The following is a 20,267-nucleotide window of genomic DNA, read 5'->3' on the forward strand; positions in this document are numbered from 1 at the left end:
ACTAGTTTCTATATTCCTGAAGAAATGAAACTGCTAACAATAACAAATGTCAAAATAATGCAATTAAAATAATTAGAATATTTGCACCTTAAAAATCGGGGTACCTTGAGGGAACATCTGCCTCTAATTACATTTCCAGGTCTTAAGCAGCGGCCCAGCTGGCTTGGAGGACCATTGAGATGATTCAGCCACACTTTTTAGTCAACACATGACTAATAAGTCCTGAATAATCTGAGAGGGTATTGTTTGTGTTTTAATGTTAAGATCTTTGTATTATCTCTTCTAATTAGCAGAATCATAGCTTTAGAGTTGAGAAGGATCTCAGAAGCCATCTAGTTCAATCTCCTCATTTTATAGGTGGGGGAAGTCAGGTATCAAAAGGTTAACTGGCTTTCCTAAGGTCATGAAGGCAGTTGTAAGCAGTGGAGCTGGGACGTGAACTGAGGTTATCTGCCACTGAACCCAGAGGCATTTAATTATATTTTAATACCACTCTACCTGCTTCTTCTGACGTCGTATGCTACCAAAAGCTGGTATATGCAGGCCTACCCTACAGAATGCTGCCTAACCAATACAGTTCTGAGATAAGATCATTAATACTTTATAATGAAGAAGCCCCATTTGTAGTAACACCGCAAACACCACCTGGCAGTGACATTCAGAAAATCAGCAGAGTCACAAATTGGGTCAAAGTCTCCCCAGCACTTGGGCCCCCATGGTGTTCATTTGTCAGAACATCAGTCTGCTTACTGCTCATGCAGAGAGAGACATTATCATAGAAGGAACTGCCCCATTTTTTGCCCAGCATCACGGTGTTTTGTGGAACCAATTACTGATGGTCACTTGTACCACAAAGTTTCTGAAGTTGGACTCTGCCTGAGCTTCCCTCACTGCTGAGGGCACCGCCATACTGCTAGGCACCCAGGCTGCTACCTTCAGCCCCATTTTTGACTCCTTATCTGCACTCAGCCCACATAGCTAATCTTTTGCCAAGTCTCATCATTTCTAGAGTACGTGTTCCCTTTTTGCTATTCACACAACCAAGAGATGCGTGCAAGCTCTGGTCACTTCATATCTGGACAACCACAACACATTTTCTGGCCAGTGTCTCTACAACAGATCCCTCCCCATTTTAATTCATTGCCCACTCAATTGCTAAAGTCACTGTCTGAAAGCACAGGTCTGACCATGCCACTCCCCAACTCAATATGAGCCACTCCAATGGTTCTCTTTTGCTTCCAGGATCAAATATAAAATCCTCTGGCTTTAAAAACCTCTGATAGCACAGTGAATAGAGCACTGGCCCTGGAGTCAGGAGGACCTGAGTTCAAATCCAGCCTCAGACACTTAACACAAAAACTAGCTATGTGACCTTGGGCAAGTCACTTAACCCCAATTGCCCTCCAAAAAGAAAACAAACAAAAAATAGTCTGATAGTCAGGTCTCTCCCAACTTATGATCCAGCAACATTGGTTTTCTTGTTATTCCTTGAAAAGGACACTCCATGTCTGGACTTCAGATCTTTTCACTGGCTGTCCCCCAGGCCCGGAATTCTCTCCTTCCTTAGCTCAGATCCTACTTACTTCAGGAAGTCTTTCCTGGTACCCATCACTGCTAGTTACTTCTCTCTATGTTTACTTTTTTTGTGTGTGTGAGGCAATCAGAGTTAAGTGGCTTGCCCAGGGTCACACAACTAGGGTGTTTATTTTCCTTTTACCACGTATACATCTTGCTTGTGGCATGTCCACATCAGCAAAGCAGAATTGAAGCAGCTCAAGGGAAATGCAGGATGTGCAGATTTGGAGATTCCACCCCAAATGTTCCCACAGACTATTTGTGCCTGACTTGTGGTAGAGCATTCCAAGCTCATATTGTTCTGATCAGCTGCAGTCAGACGCATTGAAACTTAACTTCAGCGTAGTGATGTCGTTTTGGTCCTTTCAGAGAATGAAGGACAGCAACCAATCTTGGTTGTATATAGTCATTGGCACATTATTTCTCCTATTACATATATCATATCATGTCATGTCACACCATACCATACCACATCACATCATATAATATCATACATCATATCATACTATATCACACTATATCACATCATATATATTCTATTTCTCCTACTAGAAGTTCCTTGAGAGCTAGGACCATAAATTTGCCTTTCTTTACATCTTTACTTAGGACCTTAATACTTAGTACCATTTATATTACCAATACTTAGTACCATTCCTGGAACATAGTAAGCACATAATAAGTGTTGACTAACTACTGATTGACTATTAGGGTACCCCATTCCCTATGATTATATATCTCTTAGATTTCAGGGCATCGCTAAACCAAACCATGTGAGTTCTAATTATCCCCAGGATGGTTCATTTCAGTAGATGAGAGTGACCAGAGTTACCATTTCATTCACTTGTGCTCCTCCTCCATAGTGGTCATGAAAGAAAGAAGCATGGTGGGAGATGCCTTTAATCCCTGCTACTGGGGAGGCTGAGGCTGGTGGACCACTTGGGTACAGGGACCCTGAGCTGCACTAAGCCCAGAGCCAACACAGTGAGCTTCCAGGATTGAGGAAGTGCCAAGCTGCCTCAAGAGGGTGAATCATAGCAGGTCAAAGCAGGGAAAATGATAAATTGGAATCAGGCCAGTAAATGGCTGTTATATTTCCAGCCTAAGTGTGATGAGGAGAATTGGTCTCAAAATAAAACCAAACCAAACCAAAGATGGCTTGTAGGTCTGAAAAAAACATCTTTTCAATTCCTTTGAATTGGGGTAATAAACATGTTTGAGGAAGCAGAGCCCTATGAGATCATGACCTTGTTTCATAAAAGAGGAAACTGAGTTTTCAAGAGACAAAGTGACATGGTCTAGGTCACCCAATTATCAGCAGTAGAGCTGATGTTCAGACACAGGTGGTTGTGTTCAAACATAGGACTCCAAATCCTGGGCTCTTCCCATTACATCATAGCTACCATTAAGTATCTCCCATTTGGGCACTACCAGCGCCTTCATGTCCTGGGCAGTTTGCCCAGCTCTTGAGATCCCTAAGAACAAAAACTTATCTGTGGCGATAGCTTAAATGCTCTCTCCTTCTCTCCTTTCCCTTTGACCTTCTCCCTCCCATTTTAATTAAATCCATTAGTCTTGGGACACTAAGTCTCAAAGATTCTAGTGCCTTTGATCATTAACCCATTGCCGTCAGATGTGGTTGTTGGGTGGGACCCACTGTAAGGACACTAATCTTCTCCACTTTCCAGTGATACCTTCCCCATCCCTCCTCATCCCCTGTTGGGTGCTGTGATTTAATTAGTGTAGGAAAGTGTCAGTGTGGAAACTCCATCCAGCAATTCATTTTAAATTCTTAAAGACTCGCCCATGTCACCACACTGTTAAATGACTTCACCACTATCACAGAGCTGGTATATCAGCAATAAGACTGGAACTCAGGCTTTCCTGACTTTGAGGCTGATCTTCTAGGCACTGTATGACCCTGCTGCCTCATAGCTACATGAACAGCTCACCTTTATACAGCATTCCTAGTCTTACAAAAACCACTTTCCTCACCCCAGGCCTGGGATGTTGGCAGGCCACATAGTACAATCACAGATCTAGAGCTGGAAGGGCCTTAGAACTCAAGTCCAATTCCCTCATTTTACAGATGAGGAAACTGAGGCCCAGGGAGCTTAAGGAATTTACTCAAGATCACATAGTTGATGAACAACCAAACTGGGATTTGAACCCATGGTATCACACTCCAGATTTGATACTTTTTTCATTATACTGCCCTGCCTCCATTATTAATCCCATTTTAGTGATGTGGAAACTGAGACTCAGAGAAGTCTGAGCTCTTTCTACTACAGAATTCTATCTCTTAGTACAGCTCACGTTGGAAACATCAGCAGCCATGAAGCACAGATGAAGGGTTTAGCAATCAAGGATCCTACATAAATTGATGAGATGTAGGGTGACTTTAAAAGTTGCCAAACCTCCCAATTCAGCATGCTCCTGAAAAGCTAGGTGCCCAATAAAGCCACTATATACTGAGCTTTGGCGCAGTTAGATGGTGCAGTGGATAGAGTACCTTGTCTGGAGTGAGGAAGACCTGAGTTTAAATCTGTCCTTACTTACTAGCTGTATGACCCTGGGCAAGTCACTTAACCCTATTTGCTTCAGTTTCCTCAACTGTAAAATGAGCTGGAGAAGGAAACAGCAAATCATTCCAGTATCTTTGCCAAGAAAACGCCAAATGGAGTTACAAAGAGTTGAATGTGACAAATGAGCGAGCAAAAACAAATTACTGAGCTTTGAGCTCTAATTTAAAAAAAAATCATGTCTCTTAAGAGGGAAATTTGAATTTGTTTGTTATTCAGTCACAGATTTAGAGTTGGAAGGGACATGGTGGTGAAATAAATCTTACCCTCATTTTGTAGAAGAGGAAAAGTGGGCCCAGAGATGTTATGTGATTTGCCCTAGGTCACAAGACGCAGAGGTAGTGCAGTGGGGATGTATAGCCAGGGCTACCGTTGCTCAGTCCAACATCCTTTCCCCTAGACTGCGCTGGTTCTCAAACACAGAAGCTGATGTGAGTAATAGAGATGGGATACTAAGAAGATGTTTTCCCTCCCCCAATCTCTTAAAAATCTTTTCTTCTGTAGAAATGAGTGTCTCCCTTTCCTCCCCAAGAGCACATAAGCTTAAGCACCCACATGTTTACTGATCGGGGAAATGATGACCTTGTCCAACATCTTCCACCAGCAGATTGTATATGATAGCCTGGTGTCATGGCAGTGGAAGGACATGAGGATAGGAGATGGCGGCACTTTTCTGAGCAGTAAGAACTCTGTTCGCCTTCCGTGACAGAATGTCCACGGGGGATGATGTACGGTTAGGAGTTCTAGACTGGGAGAGAGGAAATCTCTGCAATCCATATTCATAGCACTACCACTAACTAGCTGTGCGACCTTCAGCAAGTCATAGCATTTCTCGGATTTAGTTTTCATATTTGCAAAAACGGAATAACACTTGTCCTGCCTGTCTCACAGGGCTGTTGGTGGGATCAGATGAAATGATGGGCAGGAAGGCATTCTGGAGACTGTAAAACATCACAGGAGATAGACTATGATTGCTAATATTTGGGAGCAGGATGATGAGGGTTGTCATACTCTGGCTCTGCCTATGGAAATCACCAACACTCAGTCAATCGGCATAGATGCAGAGACTATGTATGTGAGTATTGTATGGTGTTTAAGAAAATGCTTTAGAAGTGTCACTGAGAAGTGACTCTCCATTTTGTGTGTGTGAGTATGTGCACATGCACATGTATATAACAGAAAGAGTGCCAGACTTGTAGCTTTGAGACCTGGATTAGAATCTGTGCTATGACAGCATATGGACAAATCAATCCAACTCTCTAAAACTCAGTTTTCTCCTGTATAAAATGAGGATGATCTCAAATGAGCAACTGGTTTAATATCTCTGAGCTTCACTTTCCTCATCTGTAAAATGGGGGGTAACAAGAGGAGCAGAATTGATCTCACAGGGAGGTTGCAGGGAAGGTGCTTTATAAAACTGACATTGCTACAGAAATGAGAATTATTGTGATTATGATATATGCTCTGCCTCATGGCTGCCCAGGAAGGAGGAATGGAGAATGAATGGAAAGCGTGAATAGATACTAACCTGTCTGACACATCAGGAAGAGGTAAGACCATCCGATGCCAAATGCCCAAACCTTCACTGTTGGCAAAGTACCAGATGGTCCGGCTTTGCTCCTTCCCAGTTTTGTTCTCCATCAGCATCAGGGAGATGTTTCCTTCCAAGACTCCATGGATGAGCCATGAGAATTGGAGCTGCAAGGGACAAAAGATCCAGAGGGAAGACAGGTTATTGCTTTAAGAAACAATGCATTGGGGCGGCCAGGTAGCACAGCGAGTAAGAGCACCGGCTCCAGTGTTGAGAACACCTGGAGATCGAATCCCGGGCTCAGACACTTAGCACCCACCCAGAAACACCTGGCCGTGTAACCTTGAGCAAGTTACTTAACCCCAATTGCTTAGGGGCGGCCAGGTGGCTCAGCGAGTAAGAGCATCGGCTCCAGTGTCGGGATGACCTGGATCAAATCCGGGCTCAGATACTCAGCACCACACCCAGAAATAATAACTGGCCATGTAACCTTGAGCAAGTTACTTAACCCCAATTGCTTTAAAAAAAAAATAAAGAAACAATGCATTGACAACAACTGATGCCTGATACCTGAAGAATTTTCCTCAGAGATTTTCAATGGAATTTAAGCCTCTCGAGGGCAGGAACTATTTCATTTTTGCCTTTGTACCTCTGGTGCCCAGAATGGTGCCTTGCACATAGTAGGTGTTTAATAAATGCTTATTGGATCAGACTGGTTTGGATGCTTATCAATTTAGACTAAGCAGGTGAGGAGAGTGAGTATCACGTTACCTTAAATCACAGAATGAAAAGATATCAGAGCTGGAAGATATCTTAAATTCAATTCAGCAGTGACTTGTTAAGAACCTTCTATGTTCTAGGACCTGTGCTGAGCACTGAGAATACACAAAAGCAAGCAGTTCTATACAGAAGTGTCAAACAAGTGGCTGGTGGGCCATATGTGGTCTACCATACTTATGAGTGCTGTGGGAACTGGATTAAATGTAATTGGGCAATATTTAACAAAATAAATAAAAATTCAATAAAACATAGATAAAATTATATTTTTAAACTAAGTCAACATGCAGCACACAAGGATCCTTAATCCCATAAGGGATTAGTAAACCCCATTTCTGTTTGACTTTGTCACCACTGCTGTACACATCCCTTCGAGGGATGTGAATATGGGTATAACCTGCAACACTTTGCAATCTAGATTCTCTTTTTTTAGCTTTTTGGAGGGCAGTTGGGGTTAAGTGACTTGCCCAAAGTCACATGGCTAGTAAGTGTGTCAAGTGTCAGAGGTCACATTTGAACTCAGGTCCTTCTGACTCCAGGGCTAGTGCTCTATTCACTGCACCACCTAGCTGCCCCATAAGGGAGATTTTTTTTTTTTTGCCTTTCTGGAGGGCAATTGGGGTTAAGTAACTTGCCCAAGGTTACAGGCTAGTTTTTTTTTTTTTTTAATGTGGGTGTTAAGTGTCTGAGGCCAGAACCAAGCTCTGGTCCTCCTGACTCTGGGGCCAGCACTTTACTCACTGCACCACCTAGCCACCCCATTACAATCTAGATTCTTACAACACCACTCAACTGAAACTGCTTTCTCCAAAGTCACCAGGGATCTCTTAATTGCCAATCCAAGGTCATCGAGTCCAATAGTTCTTAACAGATGGAATAAAGCACACTGGATATGCCTTGAATTGCTCAGAATTTATATTTGCATCTGTGAGTCTCCCATCTCTCCTGAAGGGAGTGAGGGAGGGACAAGAAACTTGGGGTTGAATTTTGCCTCTGATATTTACTAGATATATCATCTACCTTATTGCTTTGTCTTTCAGAGTCCAGCTGGCACCACTCCCCCACACCCTTCTCCCTACTCTAGGGAACTCCTGAGCTTTTCATCTGTCCTGGAGTTGAACCACATGTGTTCTCTCTCCTAATTAGGATGAAAACTGCTTGTGAGCAGGGACTGTCTCATTTATACATGAATGAGTATATATACATACATATATAATGACGAACAGATATGAATATCACAGTCTAGACAATAATTGCTATAGAACTTCAGAATATAGAGAAGAAACTAAGACCCAGAGATATTAAATAACATTTGTCTTGTCCTCAAGGAGCTTCCATTGTTTTGAGGGCAGTAGCATATACATATATAAGTATATACAGAATATATATATATATATATATATGCACACACATATGCATACATAAAACACATGAGTATATACAGAAGCAATTTGGATTGGGGAAAGTGTTACTTTGTTCAATAAGCTCCAATAAATCTCTTACTTTTAGGATCAAATATGATCACATAAGAAACAAGATGACAGACATTGTTCCTATCCCCATGACTTCTCAAACCTCCCCAAAGCAGAAATTATTCTCCAAAGATAAAGGAAATTCAGCTGTTTCCATGGTCTAAGAATCCAGAATCCAAAAGAAGGTTAAAAAACGTCAAAACAAAAATTCAGGAACTGATGCTCTTTGACCCTGAGTTCACTCAACACCCTTCCCTTTTCTCCCAGGCTACTAATGACAAGGCTGTGTTAGTAAACCCAAGGATATGACACAGTCTTATATCAACACCCCTTCCCCCCAAACCCAGTCTCCCTTCCCTCCTTCTAGTGCCAGGGAAACCCTAGCTCCAGGCTGCAGAAGTTTGCTAGAGTCTCAACAACCAGCTTAGCCACAGTCCTTAAGGAACAAAAACCTCTCAGGGCTGCAACCTGCAAAGTGCTAGACTTCTGGTGCCAGGCCAGAGAACTGAGGAACAGAGGAAGTGGGACAGATCACCAGGATAGGACGCTGTGCATGTGGTGGGGTTGTGCTGTACTCCACTAAGCTTAAGGGAAAGAGCACGATATTCAGCTTGGTCCAGTTCTGATCACCCAAAAATCAGTTGGGATAGAAACTTAGGCTGGTGAACCATGAATTGCCCAGTGTGGGAGGAAGCTGAGATACTTTAAGATCTAGCCTTCAATGAAACTACAATCAGAAGGGAGGGAGTCAGAAAGTGAGTGATAAGGAAAATAAGGGTGGGGGAGAGAAAGGAATGAAAGTACTAAAGATTTCAGGAAGAATAAAACCCAAAGACCTTGAACATAAAGAGATAAATGAACAAGAAAAAAGTAACAACAAAAGGATATATGGTCTCTATATCTAGAAAACAAGTTCAGGAATCTGTGAATAACTACAGTGAAATAAAGAAAATTATCCAACACTTGATGAGACAGAGGCACCTGGGGAATTTGAGATCATGGAACTACAACATGCTGTTCCTGAGTAGTTTAAAAGAGAAAGGAGAATTTGAGAGCAGAATTTATGTCTTGCACATCAAAAATAATGAGCAGAATAGAAAAACTTGAATTTGCAATGGAAAGCCTCACCAAAGAAACAAAAGAGAGAACAATAGGTTAAGAATGCAAATACAAAGAAGTGAAAGACAACCTAGAAGAAGAGAAGCAAAAACCAAGAATACTAAAAGAAAATGCATTTAGTATGCAAGTAAAACATACTGATCTTGAAGAAAGGATATATAAAGGATCAAACACAAAGTCATGTTTGGCATTTAAAGACCTTCTTAACCTGGTTCCAAGCTTCCTTTCCAGTTTTGTTATATATTACTTTATTCCCACATATAATATGCATATATTTCATATAGCATATAATCCTTATACTTATAGCTGGCATGGTATATGTTTATCTATTTTTCAATCTCTGTCTTTTTATGCAACACTACCTTGGTCAAGTCTCCTGCAGGCATCTCCCAAATGTAATGGCCAGCAAACAAGTAGTTAACACCTTGTTTCAGCTATTTAGTTGACACCTTGTTTCTGTGCTTGCCCATGATTGTATCAAGTCTTTGTTGAGGAGCAGAACTTGTGAACCCTAGAACTTGTGAACTCCTGTTGCTGATGCAACAGGAAGGGGAGGAACTAATGACCACATATAAGGAGAGGCCCAAGATGGAGAAAGCAGAACTGAGAAGAGAATTGAGGATAACTGAGCAGAACTGCGAAGAACAGAGAAAAACTTAGAAGAGAACTCTTGTGGTGGCAGTCAAGAAGGTGGTATCCTGGAACTCTATGTCCGTCTGCTCTGTCTGTGTTGATGTTTGTTTGTGATACTTTGTACAGAAACCCTGGGACTTTACTGGAAGCCCTGAAAGAGGATTTTCTGCTTGTCTATTTACAGAAGTCCTGGAGGAGGGTTTTGGAGGTCCTGGGACTTTATTGATGATTTGTGTTGACCTCTTGGATCTTGTTTGTGGGTCTCTGTTGATTTCTATGTTGATGATTTGTGTTGACCTCTTGGACCTTGTTTGTGGGTCTCTGTTGGTTTCACAGGCAGAGAGTGAATTAATGATGGTGCTAGCAATGTGCATGAATGTTGTTTTGGCTTTGTTAAGCTTTGTCTTCCCAGAAACAGGAACTGTGAAGGACTTGAGGTGGACTGGACACTGTGAGCTTCAGTATGGAATGGGAACTGGACAAGGAACTGGATGAGAAGCTGGACAAAGAGCTGAGAGCTGCCTGCCTTTGAATCCAGGTAACAGTTGGGTAGATTCAGGTAGGAGCTGGGACCATGGAAGAGGAAACATGGAAGCTGAAAGCCAGCCTCGAGTCAAGATGAAAGAAGACTTTACTTGGATACTGTATATTGATTGAGAAGGTCATGATTTACTGTGATCTAGGGGTGGAGAACTTTGACCTTTGTACTTTGTATCCCTTAAGGAGGCTTGCTCCTTAAAGATGATTAAATTCTTCCTGAATGATATCTTTTGTTTAAAACTATATGGCCACTTTGGTGAAAACTATGCGGCCACTTTAGTGATAAGTTGTTATGCTATAAAATTGTGAATGCTGTACTTTGGTTTCTGCCAATGTTTTGTCACAGTTTATTATTGAATAAATAGAGAGTTCCTATACTATGTAATCAGAACCTTGAAGCTGTTCACAGCAGCAGTCCTCTGGAAAGCTGCTTGTGCTTGACTTTACACCAGACCAAGATGCAAAAAATGCATGTAGGTTAGAGAAGAGCTTTTTCAGTGTCTTCTCCTTAACTCTCATCCCTCTTCTCAGCCCCAGAGAGTTTCATTCTGACCTTGAAGCTTAAGGGACTTGTGAGACCAAAAAACAGAAGAAAGAATGATGTGATAGGGGAGAAATGGTCACTATTGCAAGAAAATTAGGGATATGGGACTCTGTAAAATTAAAGGATTGAGTATAGGCCTAAAGTTTCTTGCTGGGTAGGTTTAGAAGTCTGTTGAGAGGCAGAGACACTTTGTGTAGGATTTGGGACATTTAATGGTGATGATATGATTCAAGAATGTCTGGTGCCTTTTGGTAAGACTGATGTTGGAAAGTTTTTCTGTCATGTTCTTGTAGAGAGCACCTCTGTCCTCACTTACCTGCTCTAACTGCTGTCTGCAATCACTTGTCTTCACAGAGGTAGATAAGAGGGGATAGCTAGTTATAGACTTTTCTTCCTCTTGGGGTTGGTTTATAGTACTTTTGGGAATTGCATAAAAAAAGATAGCTTTCTTGCATTTTGTCCAAATGCACATAGGGAATTTGATATGGAGAGAGAAATACCAGAAGGGAGGAGGTCTAAAGTATTCAAGTTTATTTCCATAAATTCAAGTTAATGCTGCTAGAGTGAGATTTCTGCCTGGGGTTCAAGCAGTCAAGCATTAAGAGAGATGATAGTTTATTTGAAGAAGAAAGAGAATAATCTTTGCGAGCAGATAGATATGTCTAGCACATTTAGGCTGAGTAACCACAGTGGTGGGTAAATAGGAAGGCCGCAGAAATAATTTCTTCCCTTTGCCTTGAAAGCCTATTCTAGGCTTAAAAGCGAAACTACATTGCATTTCTTAAGGTGATCCTACCCCCAAGCAAGCATTGAGAATGAATTATCATGAGTACACCCAGTAAGTCCTTTGTTGTTCAGTCATTTTTCAGTCATGTCTGACTCTTCATGACCCCATTTTGGGGTTTTCTTGGCAAAGATACTGGAGTGGTTTGCCATTTCCTTCTCCAGTTCATTTTATAGATGAGGAATCTGAAGCAAACAGAGTTAAGTGACTTGTCTAGAGTCACACAACTAATAAGAGTCTGAGGTAAAATTTGAACTCAGGTCTTTAGCTCAGTGGATGACAGTTCAGCTAGCTCTTCTCAGCATTGCCATCTGGTGGTGTACCTGTCTCTGTCCATATCTATCTCCTCCCTTCCTCCTCTTTTCTACACACTTTTTCTTTACTTATTTCATTCTCCAAGGCCTCAGATCAAGTGCCATCTATCTACTCCATGCATCCTTCTCTGATCACATCTGTTAGAAATGTTCTCTCTCTCTTTGGAAGTCCTACAGAAGTTATTGTCCAAGTTATTCACATGGCACTAATTATAATTGTAATGCAGTTATTTGTGGGCATGTCTTAACTTCTTCTTAGAGAGCAAGGACTATATGTGATTTTTCTTTGTACTCCTCGAATCCTTACATATAGTAAGACTCCACAAATGTTTGTTAAGTAAACAAGTGAACATGTAAACAATTACTTCGGAGTAGAAGCTGGGACAGCAAGCTGGGGAAGGAAAGAAAGGGGGAAGGAAAGGAAGGCTCATCTCTACTTTCCTACCACCTGGTGATATTTTGAGGGCACCTGATTTCAGTTGTTTTGATGGAGATTTGTGGTTTTAAAGTTGACTTCAGTTATCTTGAAAGCAGAGAGCAGAGGAAAAATGGGTTGAGAATAGAGGGCATTGAAATGGTCAGTGAGGCCTAGTCCTGACAAATCAACAAAAATAGCTTTACCAAAAAGAGATAGTGTAGGTTACTACTAACTGACTTACCTCAAACTATAAGCAGGGGTCTTTTACCTTAACTAAGTTGGGCAGAATAATAAAGATAAGGGAGCTCTGGTTATATTAAGGTAATTACAACCTCAAAATAAGTCAACATGGCATGCAAAAAAAAAAAAGCTAACAGTATTCTAGGTTGCTTTAAGAGAAGTCTAATATCTGGAACAAGGGATATGAAAGTCCTGCTGTACTTGACTCTGCTCAGACCATGCTGAGCTCATTTCTGGATACCACATTTTCGGAATAACATATACAAAATAGAGACCCTTCAGAGAAAGGAAGGCAAGATTGTGAGGGAAGGAAAGGCCAAGCTACATGAGGACCTATTGAAAGAACTGGTATTGGGGCGGCCAGGTAGCACAGCGAGTAAGAGCACCGGCTCCAGTGTTGAGAAGACCTGGAGATCGAATCCCAGGCTCAGACACTTAGCACCCACCCAGAAACACCTGGCCGTGTAACCTTGAGCAAGTTACTTAACCCCAATTGCTTAGGGGCGGCCAGGTGGCTCAGCGAGTCAGTGTCGGGATGACCTGGATCAAATCCGGGCTCAGATACTCAGCACCACACCCAGAAATAATAACTGGCCATGTAACCTTGAGCAAGTTACTTAACCCCGATTGCTTTAAAAAAAAAAAAAAGAAAGAACTGGTGTTTTAATCCTAGAGGAAAAGACTGATGGGGATTTGTGAATGAATAAATGAATGAATGAAAAAGCATTTATTAGATGCTTTTTACGTGCAAAACCTTTTACTTAGGGCTGAGGATGCAAATAAAAAATCTCAAGAGTTCACATTCTTCTGGGGAAATTACAATACACAGGCACAAGTGCTGTCTTCAATATTTGAAAAGTTAGAATACAAAATAGGGATTAGACTTGTTCTTGGCCTCTAGAGGGCAGAATCGGGAGAACTATGGGCAGATTTCAGGTTGATATAGGAAAAAAAAATGCCCTAAAAATTAAAGATATCCAAAAGGGTAGTTGGCTAATTGGATCCCAAGTCACACTCTGGCCATCTTTTATCACATGAGCTGGCCACTGCTACTGTTGCCAGCCTTCCTTACTGATGAAAGTTCACTGTATCTAGCCATCTACTGACTCACTGCTAAGCCCTTTGGGAATCTCTTCTATTCTGCTTTTCACCTCTTTCTCTGGAAACATGAAATCAATACTATTATTCCAGGAAAAGTAGTGTCAATTGTTATCCTAGGATTCCATTCATTACCTCTATGAAATTCTAGACCAAAATACCATTTTTGGTTACCATTTACACACACACACACAGAGTTGTCTTTCTCTACTAGAAAGTAAGCTATCTAGAGAGCAAAGCCTAGCCTTTTTTTTTTTTATTTGTATTTGTATCCCCAGCACTTATCACCATTTCTGGCACAAGCCACAGCTGGCTGACAACTTCTTGGGTATGTTAGAGAATCTTGTTCAGGGAAAGATTAGAGAAGATGGCCTCTGGGTTTCCTGAGACACTGAGGTTCGGTGAATTAAAGAGACATTCTAGGGGTGCACTGGAGCCACCTCAAACAGGCTTGAAAGTTGACTATTAAATTATCAGTGAGAGCATTTACAACTTGGAAACTGGCAAACACTATAAATCAGGGCTTGATTTATTGCATTGTTCGTATTCCCAAACTGATATCTGTGCTCTCCCTTTTTTAATAAGCACCAGAGGCAACTCCCTTCCCAGCGCCTGCTAACCCATAGTTTACTTCCTTTCTTTTCATTTCCCTGGTGGGGGTGATAATACCTGATCTGAACTTTTCAGAACTATTATGAGAGTTACCATAAAACATCTATAAAATACTCTAAGGGAACAAGATCTATACAGGTACAGTAAGAGTGAACTTGGTGTAATGGAAAGAAAGCTGGAGTAGAAGTCAGGTTCTTGGCCAAAAGGCAACATGTGGTAGTGGAAAAGCAGGGAATATGGTAGAACAGGACTTGCACATTTGAATCCCAGCTGTGCTGTGTGATCTTGGGTAACCCCTTCTTTCTCTGGGCCAAAATGTCCTCTTCTATAAAATGAAGGGCTTGGATTAGATGATCCCTAAGGTTTCTAACATCTCTAAATTTTACGAGTCCTCTCTGTCACTTACTAGCTATGTCACCATGGGCAAGTTAGCCTTAGCTTTCACATCCATAAAATGGGGATGGTGATGTGCACACTGACCATGTTCTAGAGTGGTCCTAAAGAGAACACTTTGTGAACCATAAAGTCTATCACCTGGTGGCCAACCCTCTGGTGATGAAGAACCTTCAAAATTAACTAAGCTTGAACAGTAGACATGGAGTCCATCAGGGCCTCTATCATAGGGGCATGTCGATATAGATAAACCTTTTAAATTACCTGAAAATTTTCAAAAGAAATCCCTTTCTCTTGCCCTTATCTTACAACCCTAAATGCAAGGGAAGAAAGAGTCCATAAATATTCATGTTACATAGGAAACATGGTGATTTCCAGAATTTCTCTGTTTTACTGTATTCTCTTGGAATGGATAAATACCTCAGCAGTGCTGGAGTTCAAAAAGCTCCATGTTTCTGCACCCTACTATTTAATTCACCTGGAAAAAATAAACACCATCTCTCTGACTAAAAATAACCTAATGAAAAATCACAACAATGTCCTCAAAGGCAGGTGGAATGCAGATTCTCAACAACACCCAAATTAAAGGGGAAGGTGCCAAAGGATTGTAATTACCAAGCCTTCAGAAAACTAGGGCTTCCGGGCCATGGGAGGGATATGGAGCCCCAGGTCCAAACTGAAAACATCCACTCAAATGCCTCTTTCTTTTTAACACGTTATACTGAAAAGTCTGCTTTCAGCCAGGAAAATTCACATCCTGTTCCAATGCTGCCAAGAATAGGAAAATGATAATGTCATCTTTCTTTTGTTATATACATTTCTGAAGGGATCAGATTCCAACCTGATCTTGTGCCCAGTATCTTTGCCCAGGAAAGCAGAGTGGAAAAGGGTGTTTTTACAGAATGAAATACTAATAGGAAGGGGTCAGTAGTGGGCAATGTGCTAATGGGAGAAAATGTCACCAAAGGAGATTTACCTCTGGATAGACTCTTTGAAATGGCTAAGATCCAACAAGAATGGAATAAAAAAGCCCTCTATGGGTTCATCTAGGTGAACTGAACCTACATACGTCAACAAAAAAAGCATCAAACAAATGGCTGTCATTGCTGAAGTCTTAAAAAATTTTACATCTATGAAATACCTAGCACACCACAACCTGGTGGCTAGAATTAGACCTCAGAAACTCCCTTAGCATAAACTAACAGATGACAATTCCCCATACTACAAGCAAAGGTCTCAAAACATCCTTGGGAACTCAGATAATAAACTGTATTCAAACCAGGGAGAGACACATAATCAGTGCCCACGATCCCCTGGGCATAATATTAACCCATAAAAGCTTCAGGACAATGTTTTAGCACCTGTTGACCTAGCAATTATCTCCAACTTACTTGGAACTTAAAAAGAACTAGCATAAGAAATAAAAATATATGTATATGTATGTGTATGTATATATTTTCTCCATTTCCTTGAAGATGATAGTTACATAATTATAAAAAGCAGTTAATTTTGGGTATCTTATCTATCTTCCTGGGTAACAGTCCACAGAATATGAAAGCTAGAGTGTAACAGCAAAATAACACTTTTTATCTGAACTCCATAAAAAGATAAGGAGATTAATAATAATAACAGTGACTCCTAATTACTAAGACAACTTGATGTCAATTATAATAGTTGGGCTTAGAGCCAGGATGCCCCTTCTTATACTGTGCGACCCTGGGAAATCACTTAATTTCTATATCTAAGGCAACTTCTTAGGACATTTTTATCTAGTCATAGGTAAGTTGTGATCTGTTCGGGGAGGAAGTTCTCACACAAGAGTTTCCTATACTGGCAAGATCACAGATTTTATATGTAACAGCCTTCATTCTATAACCATTCCCTGAACCCTTCTGCCTACTATGTATGGATTAGTAAGGGCTTTTCTGAAGGAGAATCAAAAGGGAAATGCCCATCTGTAGGAGCTCAGAGGGACTGAAGATTGGAGAGAGGGATGATAGTTCCAGTAATGGTGATATTGTTCCTTGTTGTTACTTGAATCTATGTGATCTGCTCCCTAATGGGCTAGTCAACATCAGAACTGGACAGAGAGGTCCCTGTCAGTAACCACACCCTGTCAAGCCTGGGGACATATCACAAGTTCCCTGAATTCCAAATCAATGTGGATCTCTAATTCTACACCTCACACTGAACAGAGATATCTCCAGTTTCTGCTGCTTCCTCTAATGACCAACACTGCTTGATGTCTGGACAACTCTGCAGGATGAGCCGTGGAAGAGCCTGTGGACACTGGGTAATTTACAGTCCTCTGGGAGCTTGCAAGGGCAGGGGAAGTAAACAAACTCCGATCGAATTTCCTGGAGCTTCTGGGCTGGAAGCAGTTTTGATGCTGTCTGGGGGCTTCCAGGGTCTAGGAGAGCCATAGTTTCACCAGACACTTGTAGATGTTTACTATACATTGTCTTATTGTTATCAAGTGCCGTTTTTTTCCCCTTACTGACTCTATGCTGAGTAAAGACAACCACATGCAATCTCTCATGTTTATGTGTTTCTGAGGCTAGCCTCCAACTCTATTATACTAAGGTTAATATAGCAAGCTCAGGATGGAAGGATTTGGCAGTGGTTGGGAAACATGAAAGCTGATTTCTGATTGGGTAAATCCAGACATCCTCACACTCCTTAACAAGTCACTTGACCAACATAGTGGTCCTCAATCTCCTCAGACTACATGGATTCCAGGGTCCCTTCCAGGGGCACCATAGGAGGGCTTAAATGTTCTATAAGCATTCCTATAAGTGTTCAGGATTGTCAATGAAATCTTCTTACAAACAACCAGAAGGGATTCCTGATCCCAGGATTTCTTGGGGGGGAGGGTGGCACAGTAGAAAGAATGCCGCATTTGGTGTCAGAGAAACAGTTTAAATCCTGCCTCTGCAACTTGCCCTTGGAGAAATCAAACAACCTTTTTGCACCTCAAGTCTCCTCATTGGTAAAATGAGGGGCTTAGACTGAGGTCCTTTCTAACTCGAAATCTGACCTTTGTTGTTAATGGTCTGTCCATTTACATGTTGAGGCACATGGTAAGAGCCCCAGAAATACTTATTGATGGACTAATTGATGTTCTTCTCTCTTTGCCCATCTGCCTGTTCATCTGTCAGGTTGCCTCTCATTTGTGAGTCTGCCTCCTAGGATCAAATAATTCACTACTTCCATGTTCTGATAACTCTGTTTGACATATCAACCAGTCTCATTGTGAGTCCCTTGCAGGGAATGATGGGATCTAAGTAGGTGCTACTTAGCCCATAGCCTTGACCAAGAAAACCAATATCCCTTGTCCTCACTTGGCAGAGAGCCAGAAGACAGGCAGACATTTGTAAAAGGCCATTTGGAAAATGACTCTTTCACTCCAATCTCTATGCTTTTTTTTCAGAACAAAATGTCATCCTGCTCACTTGGGCTTCTGGCAAAGGCTTATAGCTAGAAGAATCTATTTGTATTCACTGGTAGAGATGGTCACCAGTGCCATTCCTAAGACCTTAGGGTTTCTGATGCCTTGCTATGGAAACCAGTTCATGCCACTGAGGTGGAGAAGCCTGGCCAGGTGAAGGGTGGCTTCAGGTGCAATTCCAGTTGGGGACAAGAGTGCCTTCTCATGATTCATACTTGCTACCCTACAGAGGTAGAGCCATGAATCAGCAGAGCTGATTGAATGAGAAAGCACAAGAGGTCAATGATCTTTGTTGGGAGGCAGGAGCACAGGGATGCCATTGCTTAACCTGTCACTTTCTGTCACTGTTCTTTACCATTTCCATGGTAGTAATAACATGTGCAGCTACAATTATCCCAGTTTCCTTCTAGCAAACTATTCCTTTTCTCGCTGGGGTGAAAATTCTGTGTGATTAGAAGGATAAAAACAGTAAAAATGATAGTTATCATTTAATTAAGGTTTATGGTATTCCTTTCTTATGGATGAGAAAGACAAGGTTACCAGGAGAATGCAAGCCCCTTAAGGGAATGGATTGTGTCCCTTTTGTGTTTATATCTCTATTTGTCTAGCACATAGGTGCTTGATGAATACTAATTGGATGATTAAGTGATCTTCCCAGGGTCATATAACTAGTGTCTGAGGCAGAATTCAAACCCAGCTCTCTCTAACTCCAAGTCTATTGCTTGGAGAAGACTCTGTGTTTTAAGGAGAGTGGTGGCTTAACAAGTCCTTGATGGCTGATGCCTAAAGTGACTGATCAGGGTATCTACCTGAATACCATCCTTCTCCCACATAGGATGGGTTTAGGAGAGAGGCTTTAGCCACTAAGCAAGGTGCAAGGTGAGGAAGGGGGCTTCACCAGAGCTCATCTGAAGGAGGTGGAGTTGTGGCTCAGTGAAACCATGGCATTCTGCCCAACTGGCTCTGGGGCTGCCAGGCTATGCTGTGGCTTCTGGGGCAGACTAGATACCAGGCTCCTCAGATTGTAGGTTTCCCAGGGAGGGTGGGGACCAATTTCACAAGCTGCTGGCATTTGAAGAAGCCAGATGATGCTTTCCATGCTGCCAGACATGAGAAGGCCATAGTTTTTTTTTTTTAAGGGAAGACTGAGAGATGAACTACAATTTTGCTTCCTGACTGGGGTTTGGGAGGAGGAGGAGGAGGGAGGCCGCAGGTGTGTGTTGGACAGAAACACTGACTTTCGAATCCTGGCTTAGGAAATTAATGTCTATCAAAATCTCAAGGGATGGCCCAGGGAAACTCTGCGCCATTCTGAGTATATTGGTATGTTCAGTTCAGAAGGGAGAAATGAATGGAACACTTTATAGCCAGCTCTTTAGATGTAAGATACTTAGAAAGACATCTAACAAGGGCCCATCTTTTCAATACTAACATTTTACTGGAGTTGCTTTATGGCAGCAAAATCTGGAATATCACTGCTGCCAAGGAAATAAAAATTCATATCACACAGAGAGCAATGCAGAAACAACACATGGTGGGTGGAGGCAATGTGCACCATGTACCTAATGAGGAACTCCAAAGAATAGGAGTAGATGAGTAACAGAGGTCATTAGAGAGCTGTATGATGGGAAGCAAGATGGAGCGCTGAAGGGAAGGGTCGCTGGCTGCTCCAATGGTACCCCAACAATGTTGGGAGGAACTGCAGGCTGCCACCAGCACCCCGTGTGGATCCTGTGGGGTGACATGGACAAGGGCACACGTGAAGGCATCGTGATCTATGCTGTGAAGACTGCGTTATCTCAGACTGGTTAGGGGTATGCTTAGAAACCTGTTTTCTCAAGGGAAGCACTGCAGGCTAGTCCCTCAAAGGGAGTGGAGGGTTACAGCTAACATGACTGATGATTCTGTGAGTGGAACTCTGTCACCAAGGGGATCACCTTTGGTCCTTATCCTTATCTGATCTGCTCTTGATTGGTATATTCAGAGGTGCCTAGGGTCTGCTCATCCTATACTGGGGTACCTTTGTGAAAGGTATTAGCCCCATTGCCTACTTCAGTACCATACAGATACACCTATCATGGCATACCTTATCCTAACACACACACACACACACACACACACACTCACACACACCCACACCCACCACATACACATTCTCTCTCCCACACACTCACACACCCACACACCCAC

The 20,267-nt window shown here is 41.9% G+C and overlaps 1 protein-coding gene across 1 annotated transcript in view; it reads right to left on the bottom strand.

Moving 5' to 3' along the window:
* Positions 1-20,267, bottom strand: part of ALK (ALK receptor tyrosine kinase) — a 1,085,901-nt gene that overhangs the window by 154,443 nt on the left and 911,191 nt on the right. The window contains exon 9 of the mRNA XM_069072137.1: positions 5,683-5,852. Within this exon, the coding sequence (XP_068928238.1) occupies positions 5,683-5,852 (170 nt within the window). The remainder of the gene's footprint in view (positions 1-5,682; positions 5,853-20,267) is intronic.

This window comes from Petaurus breviceps, unplaced genomic scaffold (genome assembly GCF_028583685.1).
Source record: "Petaurus breviceps papuanus isolate PSGF00001 unplaced genomic scaffold, PetGlider_PUasm1.0 90845, whole genome shotgun sequence".
In the NCBI taxonomy this organism is placed as follows: domain Eukaryota; kingdom Metazoa; phylum Chordata; class Mammalia; order Diprotodontia; family Petauridae; genus Petaurus; species Petaurus breviceps.